Source organism: Astyanax mexicanus, chromosome 6 (genome assembly GCF_023375975.1).
Source record: "Astyanax mexicanus isolate ESR-SI-001 chromosome 6, AstMex3_surface, whole genome shotgun sequence".
Lineage (NCBI taxonomy): Eukaryota > Metazoa > Chordata > Actinopteri > Characiformes > Acestrorhamphidae > Astyanax > Astyanax mexicanus.
This window is the reverse complement of record NC_064413.1, coordinates 54,126,806-54,142,731: the sequence shown is the minus strand read 5'-3', so window position 1 is coordinate 54,142,731 and position 15,926 is coordinate 54,126,806. Positions and strand designations below refer to the sequence as shown.

General features: G+C 36.7%; 1 protein-coding gene across 1 annotated transcript; it reads right to left on the bottom strand.

Annotated features, from left to right (window-relative positions):
* Positions 1–986: 986 nt before the first annotated feature.
* LOC111191012 (uncharacterized) lies at positions 987–14,319 on the bottom strand. Its single transcript, XM_049480903.1, has 10 exons — positions 14,083–14,319; positions 11,194–11,296; positions 8,933–9,079; positions 8,133–8,284; positions 7,735–7,871; positions 7,488–7,581; positions 5,218–5,550; positions 4,943–5,117; positions 4,720–4,841; positions 987–3,806 (listed from the first exon to the last, which is right to left on the bottom strand). The coding sequence occupies exons 2-10, from the start codon at positions 11,276–11,278 to the stop codon at positions 3,492–3,494; spliced, it is 1,560 nt and encodes a 519-aa protein (XP_049336860.1). The 5' UTR covers positions 11,279–11,296; positions 14,083–14,319; the 3' UTR covers positions 987–3,491.
* Between the last annotated feature and the right edge of the window lie 1,607 nt (positions 14,320–15,926).

The following is a 15,926-nucleotide window of genomic DNA, read 5'->3' as shown; positions in this document are numbered from 1 at the left end:
GAGTTAAAGTTACACTTTGAATAGTGTTAAATTTTAACCCCATTCATAGTGTTAATTTCTGACACTCACCGTGTTGTTTTACAACACTCCAATGTGTATTTTTAACACTAAATTGTGTTAATCTTTTTCACTTTTAGTGTTAATTTCTGACACTCACCGTGTTGTTTTACAACACTCCAATGTGTATTTTTAACACTAAATTGTGTTAATCTTTTTCACTTTTAGTGTTAATTTCTGACACTCACAGTGTTGTTTTACGACACTCCAATGTGTATTTTTAACACTAAATTGTGTTAATCTTTTTCACTTTTAGTGTTAATTTCTGACACTCACAGTGTTGTTTTACGACACTCCAATGTGTATTTTTAACACTAAATTGTGTTAATCTTTTTCACTTTTAGTGTTAATTTCTGACACTCACAGTGTTGTTTTACGACACTCCAATGTGTATTTTTAACACTAAATTGTGTCAAAGAATAACACTAAATTGTGTTATTCTTTGACACAATTTAGTGTTAAAAATACACATTGGAGTGTCGTAAAACACTGAGTGTCAGAAATTAACACTAAAATTGAAAAATAATCACTTAGTGTTAATTTAATTAATTAATTAATTAATTAAGTTAATGAAGAAATCCTCTGTTTAATCCACTACACTTGAATGGGTGTGTTTTCACACTTAACTTATTTCCATTAACAAAGTTGAATTCTGACACTTGCATTTCTGACACTAAACTAAATTATTTCCTTTGTTTTGTAGTAGTTTTACAAAATTTGAAATTGTGTTTACCTCTATATTAAAGCTGTGCAATACCATCTTGAATGTTTTTACAAAATCTGAATTATTTTACTTATCTGCAAGGCCACAGAACATCAGTACTAACACTAACATGCAGCAAATCTCTTTACCATCTGTTTACACATATTACTATTTGTTGACTCACAAAGCACAATAGTATAGAAGAAAGAAAAAAAAAACAAGCAAATCATTTTAAAATCTTTACTTAAAATTGTCCAAGCACCTTAACTTAAACATGAGCACAGTTACAAAGAAAACAGGGGTACAATATATAGGCTTTCATCTTCACCATAGGTACTTTGTATATCGAAGGGCTTATAATAAACAAGACTGTCTGCTTTGATCACATCTTTCTCATCACTTTCAAATACTTTGTAGGCATGAAAATGCTCACTGAAATGGTCAACCACCAGGTTGTCCACTAGGAAGTAGATAATACCTCTGAATAATACAACCTTCTGTATTCTGCAAAACACAGGCATTTCGTTTGCAATCTCACTGCAAATGATCAGTCCAACTTTGTACTCTGTCCCACTGATTTTGACCCAGTTAGTAGAATAAATGTCTTGTGGCACAACATCTTGAAGAACTCTGGAAAATAGGTCACCATTGTCTTCACTGTAAATATTAAATGATTTCAGGGGTCCATACTCAATATGGTTTAAAGGTGACGTCTCCCAATGATACCCTATGGACATCTGATGTTTCTTTGCAAGCGATTTAGTTATGTTCTTAAAATTTTTAAGCGTGTTTTTGAAAACCCTGTGTTTTGCTTCAAATCTCATGCTCCAAATGTGTATTAGGGGCCCTATTTTTCTTATACAAGCTGGGTAGTGGATCATAAAATGATGTTTTGGAATCAAATTTCTTTCTGGATACAACTGTTTGAACAAGTCATGATGTTCCATTATTAAGTACTTCAAATGTACAGTCATGCCTTGGCTAAGAGATGGAGAAAATATGATGTTGATTATCTGCAGTAAAAGTAGTAGCAATGTCCAATTTTGGTTTCCTTCTGGCACAATGTCACCAAAAAGCAAAGGAATGTTTCTCACAAGACAAAGAGTCTGAATGGAATTGAGTCCTATATTATTCCCACTGCTGTCCAAGTTGATCCTTGTAGGACGATTCTTACGCTCCAAGTACCCATAATCAAAGGCATAAATTCTAGAACACAGATCAGCTTTTGACAAAACATTTTCTGAGAGATACTCCAAAAGTAACTTGATCTCATACTGAGCCACCCCTTCAAGAATGTCATGCATAATGTCCAAAGAAAAATTGTGGCAAACATGAAAGAACTGTAGGCTGTTAAGCGTTGAATTCTGCTTTAAACCACACACAGATAACTTCTGTGGGTCTGACTGTAACTCCTGGAAATGCCTTTCAAAAAGTTCTTTTCCACGCAGGATTATCTTGGGGTCATCCTCACTGTAAACATTTTGTGCGTCCTCTTTTTCAATCAAACACAAACGACAGAAATAACGTCCACTAAAAGATTCTGTAAAACCCAAAATAGAATGCATCCCCAAATTATCCCCAGTTACCTGACATACAGTTCCATGGACTTTTTCAGTGGAAAAAGGTAAATCAAGGCCATCACTCTCCAGTTTTTTGATGTCAGTAATCAGAGGATGTAGAATAGGATCAAAGCCATATTTTTTCACATCGTCAGCATGAAACAGGGCAACCAAATGAATGTTCATTACAGCAGAGTTAAACTTCGGTGGCAGATTTCTGAGAATAAAATAGAGGGCACCCACTTTGTGCACACCACGCTTTGAACCCAGAGGGTTAGCAGTTTCAAAGTCGTCGTAGTATAACTGAATTTGTAAAGACTTCTGTTTAGAGAACAATGGATGTGTCTTGAAATAACTTCCATCACAAAAATCTTCATATCGATCAGTTTTCGGTAAACAGGGCTCTCCAAGCAGCTTACAAATCTCAGAATTGCGGCACATAAATTTTATTGTTTCCAAAATTGGAATGTACACAAAAGTGTCTCTTACAGGGACTTGATCGTATGTGCCTGTACATTTATTTCGCCTTGTGTCAAATCGAACTCCTAAATCTATTTCTACTGGCTCTACTATGCCCCATTTCTCACTAAAATATCTCATTCTTTTAGTTTCAGTATTAAACTCATCAAATGGGTTTTCAAAATGATCAAGACTTTCTTTTAATGTAGATCTAACAGGATCATCTTTAGGTACAGCAGATAGTATTTCATGCTTCATTTGGGAGTGCAGCCCAGTAGCAAGTTCTTCCAAATCACTAACAATGGTTGAAACCACACTGTTTGCCACACCACTTCCTTGGAGTTTAGCAATAATTGAAGCACACGTATGTTTTGTTTTTTCTTTGTGAGTAGTCAACCCATTGTCCTCTAAACATACAGTCTCTAGGTTCGGTGTTACATTCATTTGTCCAACTTCTGTATCATCTTGAAGATTGTGAAAATTAGCTTGAAAGGACTCAGAGTTTGTATCACCACCACTTTGACCAAAATGAACACTACTTAAATGTTTTTTGAAACCTGAATAAGTTGAAAACTGACACCTACAACAATCCTGTGCACAAACCAACTTAAACTTGGTGCTTGGGTAAAAACTGTGAACAATTCTTAAATGAGTTATTAAGGACTGGCAGGCCACATGAACAGCCTGACAAATGAAACATTTAAACATTTAACCTAGTTGAAAAGCTTTGCCCGAAACTCACGAACTCTTGGAGACTCGTTTGTTGTTGTGATGTCAATGCTGTAGACTGTTGTCTGCACAAATGTGTAGAAATGGACCAGGGAACCATCATAAGAAAGATTGAACACATAGTGAGACTTGAAGAGCTCATCAAAGGCACCCAAGGATCTGGTGGCTTGGCAGGGGATCAGCTGCTTGTCCACAACGATGTAGAATGTGTCGACCCTCTTCTGAGCCCGGCCAACAGCAAGGATGTAAGGTTGTTTGCCCTCTCTTCCTCGCAGATGTTCATCAATGCTGCAGCATGACTGAAAAACAGAACATGAACACCTTAGGGTTAGTTCTGCTAATTACCCATACTCTTGGTCTGCTGCTTAAAACAGAACTCCGGTGTAAAATGCACTTCAGGTGTAGTAAAACGATTACAAATACTAACCTTTGTTGAATAGCAAACCTTCGTTTGCCCCTTGCATTTCGAAATACAGCATTTTATGCTTTAGAATGGGCACTACGTGGCATATTTTTGCCCTTGCAGAGAAATTGTTTTTTCCACCACTAATGGGAACCGTTTGCAAAATTAATTAGTGGACATGCATGAATTCCACCCGTAACTGATAATGGCAGGTGATTGGTGATATGACAATGAAAAGCACCAAGAAATGACAAACATAGCTTAAAAAGTTTTACTATTCATGCTCGATCGTTGACTTGCCATGACTTAACCTTAAGATGGCGACACCCAGAGAATTAGCTTAGTGCTACGCAAAGTAGATGTCTTTTTTTTTTTTTTTAAATAAACTTCCTGTGCACTTTCAAAGTTCTCAATGCGGCGTTTTAAACAATAGGGTTACTAATGAAGTGTGGAGCTATTTTAAGCTTGTTCACGATAGAAAAAGCAAATTCTTTGCAGGGACAAAATTATGCCCTATAGCACTCATTCTTTAGCCTGTTTGGAGAGACTGCAAAAAAGGCTACATTTCAAAATATTGGGAGAGTGGAGGTGTGCCATTTAACAAATGTTAATATTTGTACTTGTTTTACTACAAGCTCATTTCACACAAAAGTTCTCTTTAAATTAAAAGATGGTCAACCTGCTCAGTAAAACATTTATAAAAAAATCTTAACTGTCAAGGAGAACAGTGGGAGGAACTGACTGCAAGTTTTCAACTGCTAGGAATAAAATTTGGTCTAATGAGATTTTAGCAGATGAGACATGTATACCTTGTGAAAGTGCACCATTTTGTCCACTGCATCACTGGCACTAATTTTGATTCTCTTTCGTCCTGCTGTCGGTGGCAAGAGATGGAGAAGAAGCAGCACAGAAGCCATGTCACTGTCCCAGTCTAATAAGAAAGGGACACAAACAAAACCTCACCATCATTAATATCTATTTGGAATACGCAAAATAAATAATCTGACTAGAAACCAATAATATCATACTTACTGGTGTCATCATCCTCTTCATATTTCTCAGCAGCTTTTAGAAGTCGGTGCAGCTCGGTTGACTTAGTCAGGTGTTTGGCTTCTTCGATAACCTTTGGCTTGAAGGTCGTGTCCCACTTCTCAAGCAACTTGGAGGATGTTTCCTCACCAAACAGCAGCGCAAAGTCTTGATTCAGCTGTTCATTAAATACACATACAAATGTATCAGTGGTCAATGCACTATAAACAGCCAAACCAAATCAAAGAGTGGATTTTAAAAACCAATGCACAACTCACTAGTCCTTTGACATCTAAAAAACGTGGGAATGTTTTTAGGACATCTGTGGTTCTCTGCGAGTCATGCACTAGGTTCTGGCGATGTTCAAAGGTCATCTTCATCTTCTGAAACACACTTGGTTCATCATGACAATGAACAAGAAACGATACAGCTTCCAGGCAGGCATCTCCATCAAGCTGTTCAGGCCCTGATGCTACTGATCTTCTGCGATGTGGTCCTTGTGCTTGCGGCACTGGGCTTGCCTTAACTGGTCGTGGAGATTTATTCCGGGACATCGTCTTCAGGCGCCATGCTAAATATCCTGTGCCCTTTTCGCCATCATAGAAATGCTCCTGTTAATCAAAAAATATTACATAGGTCCTTCAATCATTAATCTTAGATAGTGTAGCTACAGCACTGTGAAAGAAAAGCTAATCTTTGAAAATGAAACAATTTTTTAACTTCTTGTGTAAAAACAAGGGCTGTGAAAGTTATTGTTAACTAATGCATTTTAACGCATCATTTTTTTTTATCACGCATTAGTATTTTTGTTTAGCAACATAAACGTAGCTTGCTTACTGTTGAGTAGGGGTGGGCGATATGGCTCTAAAATAATATCACGATATTTCAGGGTATTTTTGTGATAACGATATACTTGGCAATACAGGAAAACTAAAATAATTCTTTAATTTCAGGAATATAGTATAATAGTATAACAGCATAATCATAATGTGGCAAAATAAATAATATAGTATAAAGTAATATAATGCAGCAAATAATATTGCAGAATATTTAGTGCATGCACATAAACTGCAAACTAAAACAATTATACAATAAATACACCTAAAGCTTCACAGTAAATAATAGAATACTTTTAAGGCAGAACAGCCCTATTATCATGATATGGATTTTTAATATCATGATATTTCTGTGTCACGATATATTGTATACGATAATATTGCCCACCCCTACTGTTGAGTTTGAATTGTCAGTTACTTTTATTTAAGCTGAAATTTTTTCTTTCCCCCATTAAAGCTCTCAGCTAAACTCTAGTTTGCCAGGCCTAAAGAGCACACCACCATTATTACTGTCTCACTCCCTATACAGAGAAAAAGCCAGAATAAAAAACATTTATTATTTTATCTTTTAAGCAACTAACACCAATTAAATTTAAATGCCCAGTATTAAAAGCTTAGTTTAAAGAAAAAAAAAAGTGTGAATTCTTGTGATCCCAGAATCCCAGAAATCTGACGATTATTTTTTTAATCGATTGACATCTAGTAAAAACTCATTAACCCAATTCATTCTGACTGGCACTAGGAGCATTCTTGTTGATTGTTTTGTGACTTGATCATAGCACACTACCCCTTTCAGTTATCCAGAGGTAGGCCATATCCATTCAATGGGGGAAAACATTCAGCTCAGTTTAAATAGAACTGAACGGGAAATTGCAGTTCACTGTGTCTTTATACCCTTTGAAGAAAGGAGATGTAGACCTACATCAGGCATGATTTGACTCCATCTGTTTTCTTTTTTTTTTATTATATTTGTGGAAACTTTTAAAAACCAAGTGGTCAAACTTCACTTACTTCAACCAAGACACCAGGCAGGCTAATAAACATTAGTTAATACTGATCAAAATATTTAATTAGGATTTTAATATTAGGATATTAATATTGTATTAGGATGAATTTTTAACACTACCGTTACCCATATCCTTCTTGTTCTGTGTCACCCAGCGGCACTTTTCTACATTATAACAGAGTAAGAGTCTGAATTACTACTGTAAGTTAGTCTAAGTAAACAGAATGCTTTTAGATCTTGTTTCCCTGCTTCTTTAGCTTCTTGAGCTCTACAAAGTACTACCCACTAATTTCCAAAATTTTAGGGGCAAATTTAAATTGTTGATTAAGTTGTCAAGTATAAAGCTCTTGGTACCCCTTTTGTTTATTTACGTGAGTGATAAAGAATAGCGAGACTAATGGTAATAGTACTACAAGTATGGAATAGTGTAACTATACCTTGATTGAGAGTGATAGAGAAGTGTTGATAAGAAGCAGCCTAATAGATTTGAACATTTTGACCACAGATAATGTTAATTAGCAAGGCCTGCCTGGTGTCTGTTAGCTATTGTTACATTACAAGTCAATTTCCTATTTACCTCTATTCAAACTGAGCTCAACGATTTCACCTTGAGGGATGTGGTTTTTCCCCCCGATGACACATACCTTTTGTGTCTCTATGTAAAACTGGTATAATTTCTGAAAGTAAGTTCTTTTTTTAAACTTACATAGCCCTTTGGAGAAAAAGGATCTTTCAGTGAAGGAAAGAGCGTAATGATCCCCAGGGCATACTTCTCCTTCTGTTTACGGGATGGAATCCTCCTTTAAAGCAAAATTAATGTTTAAGAAAACATGTCCTACTACAGGCTACAGGGCTCTAATTAAATGTCATCCATTTAAATAAAATCATTACACTTATGGATCATATAAAAAACTTCAGTCTAAAAAATTTTTAAGAATTTAAGACGCACTTACCCATGCATCTCAGTCATGTGGCTAGCCAATATGTTGACAAGCTGTCTCCGGGTTCGATGATTCAGGGATTTATCTGCCTTGTACTCTTCAAGGACATCCTGACCTCCAGGTTTTATAACCAAGGCATTTTCTACCACCTATTCAATTTACACAAGAAAAAAAATCACTGTACAATTCAGAAATAAATGACAATCATTGAATTTGCTGCAATGAGCAACTTGACAGTGACTTCTAGAGCAAACAAAATCCATGTGCTGTAACTGGTTTGTGTACTTCTGCCGGTAATTTACTGTATTATTCCCTGTTTATGGCTTTTTCTTTTCAGTTTGGTCCCACACACATCCACCCAAAGTTTACTGATGGTGTTGAGCAATTGATTATACAATTTGCAAAAGTACCTCTTTTGCAGCCTTAGCCTCAGAAAACACTGTGGTTGGTGGGCTCCCATCTCTGAAGTTATGAACAGGTCTGTTTCTGGAGCGTTGACTGAAGAGATCATTGTCACTTGAAGGTGACAAGGTATCCGTGAGGGAAGATGATGCTGATTGACCTAAAAGATTTTTTTAGATAACTGAATATTAAAAAGGAAGACAAAATGCATCCAACAGAGTTGTAGTGGTATTCAGATTTATATGTGTCACACTGTGGTTTAAAAAGTTGCATAAAAAGGAAAAAAAAAGTAAATAATCCCCTTTGACTTTAGTGACAAAGTCACAAAGTGACTGAAATTGCAATGAGAGGATTTCATATATTCACTCTAAACTTAAAAGTGATAAAAAAAAAAATTAAAAATAGTCATTTTTGTATGAACATTAATTTACATTTAAAATACAGTATACCATATATACACTTTTGGCCATGCGGAGTGAAAAAAAAAATACATTTACAAGTTACTTTTTTGTTGCTTCGACATACTAGTGCAAACCTTAATATCCAAATACTGTACTTCAATACCCAGCACATCTGTGACCTGCTAGAAATGTGTTAATTTGGGGTGGCAAAGCCACAAACAGATCATTTTTTTAACAGTGATTATTTAAAAATATATATATACTCAACATTGACCGAGCAAGCTGTGGCCTTGTATAGCAAGAATGGAACATTTACAACCAAATATTAATTTGCGAACTTATGTTTAATGGATGATCTGTCTTTTGCTAATTACATTGACTACAATGGAATTTGCAACAAAGCCTACCTTCATCAGACTCGCCGTCACATACTGTCAGACATAAGTCAGGATTGGCCTCCATCAGTTCAAGAAGGATGTCTTCCTCCACGGCTGTGTTACTTTCATCAAAAATGTACAGTTCGGATGCACTGGGAATCCCAAACTTGTTTTTGACTATAGGAAGAACAACAAGAGCAGGTTCAAAACTAAACATAAGTATACAGACAAACCAATGCAATTTGAACAGTGAAAGCTCCAGTCACAAAATGGCCCATCCTATGAATTGGAAGTTTAAAATATAAAGCCAAAGTTCCAAAGGAAAAAAATAAATACATTCGGAAACGGAACATTGTCAAAATAAACAGCAAGCCCATCTTCAATTCACATTTTCAATGTTTTGTAATTTAGATATAAATACATTCAAACTAAAATAAACTTGCAGCAATCAGTAGGGGTGAGACAAGATCTTGGGGCATGAGACTTACGTTCAGGGTACTAGCAGCGGTGGTCTACTTGAGTGAGCCATCACACACACACACACACACACACACACACACACAGGAGTGCACCTTCTGTCATAGGTTGGCAGTTCTGTACATAACTTCTACTATTGGCATTCTGACAGTAGTTCTAAGGTCTGAAGTGAGAAGTTTTGGGTTTATGGTAAAACCGACTGCAGTACTTGCATAATGTTATCTATTTAGTGTATATGGTTAATCATACATGATTTATAATCAGAGAACAAATTGATTGACATCCAGTACAAGATGATTACTTACAAAATTCCCCTGCAGGTTTGCATTTTGGGAGTTTCAGTCAAATAAAATAATTTTAACCACATATTTCGATTTTGAAATTAATATATTATAGTGTAAATCTAATGTTGTCTCGTGAACCCAATATTGTGTCTCGTTTTGTGAGATGAGCGTCTCATCACACCCCTAGAAAGAGGCTTTATGTCTTCTTGTAACGCTGGCAGTGCCATTATCAATTGTGATTTAGAGAATTAAATGCTACTAACAATGATAATAGCATAAACTAAATTTTAATTATTATTAGCGTGAAATATTTTTTTTACCTGCTTCAGTCCATACTGTGTGTATGTTAGGGGTGGGAATCGTTTACTATCTCACGATTCGATTCGATTCCGATTTTGGGGGCCACGATTCGATTCAAAATCGATTTTTGATTCAAAACTATTTGAATTATAAAAATTTCTGCTTCTGGCTTATGAATCTTATTGAAAAAAAACCCTCCATAATATACACTGGTCCTGGAGCAGGTAATGTGTTACAAAAACAATAAAATGTGCAGGAATGTGGGTCCTCAGTGACAGAGGAATCACTGGGATATCACAATGACGTTAATGAACAATAAATAAATAATAAATAACACTGCTTTATTACCAGGCTACTAGCGGTGGTGTGTAGGTGACGCTGCTGGGCTGATGTGATGATAGCAGTGGACCGCTAAAGTTCAGGAGCAGCTGCTGATTAACTAGTTAATTTAAGGTCGTTGTATTTCTTCAGAAAGGGGGCAGGAGGTGGAGAAATTAATTCATATGGTCCATTCCTTAATTCCTCTGTGATGAGGAGCTGAAATTAGCTCTGATTAGCTTATTGTATTTTTCCGTTCCGCCTTAAATGCTGCAGCCCGCTGCCACCTGTAGCGTTATTTAAGGTGGAACTGGAAAGTTAGCTAGTTAGCTAGCTAACAGTTACTGAAACTAACTACTAGCGATCTTTTTTATGCTTGTTATGAAGCATTCTGCCATAAAACATTGAAACTACACGTTAATCTAAGGTAATATAGTGCTTGTTCTGCCATCTTACCGGTGATTCTCAAACACCTACGCTCTGTGTGTGTCTGGAAGATCTCCGTTTGAAAGGACAAGCGCTATCCCCAGGGTTGCCAGGTCCAACAAAAATACCCAGCCCAAAATCAGTCTAAAACCCGCCCCTCAGAATCGATTTTGGGACATTTTAAATCGATTCTGAATCGTAGTAAATGAGAATCAAGATTCTTATGTGAATCGATTTTTTGGCACACCTCTAGTGTATGTAGTCAGTTAGTGAAGCATTGGTCTTTGTGCAACTGTCAAAAATACTGTTCAGATATATTTCTGAACAAACACAATAGACGATGCCAAAATTATCAAATATTATTGAAGTTATGTCTATTTATTGTAAAATAATTCAATAATGTAATATTTATGAAAGGTCTAGTTATTGATGACATTCCTAGACGAAACTAAACAGGAAAAACAAAACTAGACAAAGGCTACTTACCTTCACTGATAAAATCCAAATAGGTGAAATCAGAGGGCAATCGGATATACTTCTTGGTACCATGGTATCTCACCTTCAGCAACATAATGGCATGTCTCAGAACCTACACACAACAGAGAAAATCTAACTTTTAGCCAAATGTTTTTCAGCCAAACAATTTTGGGCTCTGCTTATACCCCCACAACAAGTTGGTCACAATTACAATAAATTGCTTGTGCTCCTTAGCTAACAATTAGACCTATAACCTTATAACGTCACAATCTGCTAAATAATCCGCTGTCACCTGGATATTACTTTAAAAAAATATGTTAAGACTACTTTCCAATAAAATAAGCATGTACCAATATTGCATTTCACTTACGATTAAATTTACATTTTTATGCAGATTAACCAATTTCAAATCATGGATTTACTCAATCTGACTGAAATAGCTGTTGTAAAAACATTACTGTGTCATGCATTTCTCTTATACGGGTATCTGCAGCATGGAAAAGCTAAATTACAGATTTTAAGACTTTAATACCACTTAGACAAAATTAAGACAACTTTCACAATAATAAAATGGCAAAAGTACACAAAACCTGTCAGTCTATAGTTACACATTTCACTATTAAACTTATGTATGCAAAATCATCTCTAATAAACTGCAACCTCATTATCCTAACTGGACGACCATAAACAAATGCCCCCATATTACCTCCTCAATTATGAGTTTAAGGATGTAGTTAACGTTAACCTCTTAAGCTCCAAGCCTATTTTTACCACTTTCCACCTGAAATTGCATACTCAAATTTGAAGGCTTATCACTCTAATATTAATTAATTCAGAGTCAAATCTATGAATTAATATTACTTAGAAGCCTTTACACAATTGATTTAAGACACTTTAATTATTCAATTGAACATGTAATGACCAAAATATGGTAAAAAAACAGGAACATTTTTAGGCGCTTTTCAGATTTTCTATTTTATTTTCAGACATATAAAATGAAATTTTTATATGGATAAAGTGTTTTGGCAACTCGTTTTGCAGTAATAAGGCTGTTTTTGTGTTGTCTACTCATATACAAACATAAATCCGCACTGTCTCTTTAACACAGCTCTTTCTGCCGAGTGGGAACTCTGAGAGTCAGAGCTCTGTGGCCGAGCAGCCCCCACCCTCCCTTTCAGCTGGCAGAACTCGGCACCTGACAGAGCTCATTTGCATACCGTCTTGTCTGTGAGGTTCTGCTGATTCATTAGATATGCGTGGATTCGTGGAGCGACCAATAATCCGTTTTTAATAAAGCCTTAAAGTTGATATTTTTTTTCTACCTCAACTTATTTCAAGCAGGATATATGTGAGAATTACTGGTGACTGGATTGATGGATTTTCTTAAGTTTGGAGGCATTTTGAAGGTAAGAGTGTGGGGGAAGCGCTGGAGGGGGTTTGGTGTGTGTCTCGAGTGTCCTGTGGTAAACACAAAGCGAAACACAAGCAGATTTAAACTCTAAACAGTGTAACACACTATTTTTGCTCTAATTTAAGAACCGTACATCCTACAGTAAAAAGGAGCACAGTTCCGTAATCCGGAGGGGCAGACTGTTCGAATGGCATACGAAAAACGCAAATATGAAAATAATATTTAATAACTTTCATAAACTAGGCATATTTCGCCCTAAACGTTTACTTTCTGAAAGGAGATACAGCTAAATACGGCTAGATAACTGAAAAGCAGAAATTCTAAGCTTTAAAATTGCATATTGGGTGTCTATATTAAACCTATAAGTACGTTATTCATAAACAGACATTAAATATCATATTTTTCTGGCCCGCCGGCGGGCCAGGGCGTGTTTTTAAGGAGCTTATAAGGAGGGTATGCTGGTGTTGTGCCGAATTCAGCAGCTCGACAGGAATAGTACCCCCTCTCGAAAACGCGAACGCACATCTTGTTGGCTTTATCTTTACTTAGAAAATGTAAATACCCAAGATACTGTTCTAAGATACGCTGACTCGCAAGAAATTATAAAAAATAAACTATTTACCTGCAGCCTCTCCTGGGGCTGCTTCTTCTGGGCGGGGGTGCTAAATTCGGCAAAACACCGTCGCCGCGTGCTCAGAGCAAGCATTGAGCTAATACACGCACCTGCAATTAGCTCCCCTCAGAGGCACGACCGGTGCAAATGGTTCCGCTTAGTTTCGTCTGTCGTATATTAAACTTAACTGAATACAACGTGGAAATTTCGAAATACGAAACGCAAAAAAAAAATATGTAGTAGTTAGCTAAGCTTCTTGTGGTATTTTAAGATACTTGGGAGAAAAATACAAGACAAATTAAGGCCCTTTTTAAAAACAAAACACCAATTTATTAAAGATGCCTGGCCACCCTACATCCTACAGCATGATGCAAGCTAATATCACCTTAAAATGGTGCCGCAGTCACATAACTCAGGTAACTTACCTACTGCCTCCAGTTACGTTCTCCACAGAGTTAAGCAGAAAGTTCCAGAACTAAGCTGGGTAGCTAGTTAACATAGAACAGCTAACGTTAGCTTACTAGCTAGCTAATAACTCCAGCCTCGCTTTTTCTGCCTCATTTGTTCACTCATAAAGTCACCACATTCTGAATTTAAAGCAAAAATATTATATATATTATGAGAATTATCAGACGAAAGACAAAAAGAGAGAAAGACATCACAGACTGTGCCTCACGGATTACTGTTAATATTCGCTAGCTCCAGGCTAGCTAGCTAGTTAGTTAGCTAACTTACCTAACGCTAGCATTTGAAGCTAAACACGAATAAAAACTAGTATCTACCAACAATTTCAACTTGTTTACGGTCACTTAACGTTAATACAGTTTTATATCGCGATTGATGGCATGTATAAGTAAATAAATTAGGTTCCTACCTTTCGAACTTGCAGATAGGTCTTCCACCTGCCCCACAGGCCTCCGAGAAAATGGGCGCGATAAAACCGGATGTAGGAATAACTCAGGAAAAAGTGTAGGCAGTCAACTCGTTTATGGAGCACCGCCCCCAGAGCTTTTTCAACACTGCTGGTGTTCAAACAACACCAAAATTAACACCCGTCAACACAAAATAATTTACACTGGAAAAGTAACACAATTTCACACTACAGATTTTGCTGTGTTGAGGTGCACATTGAATTCTGCGTGATTTGATCAGCCGGGGTTTTATGTTCTTTGGATACAATCCGGGTTAGCACCCGAACATCCCTTTCAGACAGCTTCCTCTTACAGCGTCCACAGTTAATCCTGTTGGATGTGGTCGGTACTTCTTGGTGGTATCTCGCTGACATTACCCTGGATACCGTGACTCTTGATGCATCACAAAGACTTGCTGTCTTGGTCACAGATGCACCAGCAAGACGATTGGTGCACCAACAGTTTGTCCTCTTTTGAGGGTATGTCATCTGTAATGTTGTGTGCATTGCAATATTTTGAGCAAAACTGTGTTGAGTGCTCTTACCCTGCTAATTAAATTTGTATCTTCACACTCTGCTCTTACTGGTGCAATAATGTGCAATTAATGAAGATTGACCACCAAAAAAGTGTACAAACATGAGAGAAAACAGCAGAATTACTGTTGAATCCTTTCGGTTCCTTCTTTCAGTGTCTCTCAGAGTGTTTATCTTTAATAGCAGTGCTCTGGATTAGCGGCAGTTCGGAGTTGTCCTGTGAGCCCGCAGCTCTGCTCTGATTGGCTGAGGAGCTTGGCTTTGTTCTGACACTTTGAGGCTGCAATCTCTTCCAGCGGTTAATTACTGCGAGCCGCCTGCCTCTTTCATGGCCCGGGGTGTGCAACCTGAAACAGACTTTAAAAGCTCACACCTACTCGTCGTCTATTGCTCACTTTCAAGCTCTTAGTCGCTTAGTCGCTCGCTGGAATAAAACACGCCTCAGCTAAAGGCCTTTAGCCCGTTACTTTCCAGTAAGTTATTCAGCACGGCGCACAGCGTCTCAGGAGCAGCTGAGTCATTCCACAATAGCGGCTAATTTGATGATTCTTGGAAGAGCGTTGGAGGTCTCGCGGAGCCCACACTGCATACGTTAACTTTTATACTTCTGAGCACTCTGCTCTGACTCGCCTTTTCCTTACAGTAATTGACAGAACCACTGTAAAATCCATCAGTCCTTATAATGGCTTATTAATGGTTATTGATTAGATCATAAACACCCTAAACACAAGTCATTAATAAGCAGTTTATAGCTTAAAGGTCTCATCATGCTAAAATCCAATTTGTCTTGTTCTTTGTGAAATACTCAGAGGTGAAGAAAGTACTGAAAAATTGTAATTAAGTAAAAGTACCAGTAACACTTTCTATGAATGTCATCTTTATTAGACTCTATAACTACATTCATAATATATTATAATGCATTCATAAGGCATTATAAACATGGCTATAAATATTTATAAAAATGCATAACCCACTATAGCCATGTTTATTAAGCATTATAACTTGTGGTCATAATACATTATAAGCTATGCTTATAATATACATGTTAAAATAGTATATATCTATCGTTAAAAATCTAGTCCCACAATAAAAGTCTGTCACTTTACTTAGAGCGCACAAAGACCTGTTATAATACATTATAATTGACAAGTATAATTCATGAGTGGTTAAAAATATATTTATAGGATTACTGAGGGTGTGTTTATAAGTTGGAAGCTGTTTTAGTCATGATAAAGTCTACAAGCTGGGACTGAGTTTTTTGGTATTGACGTATA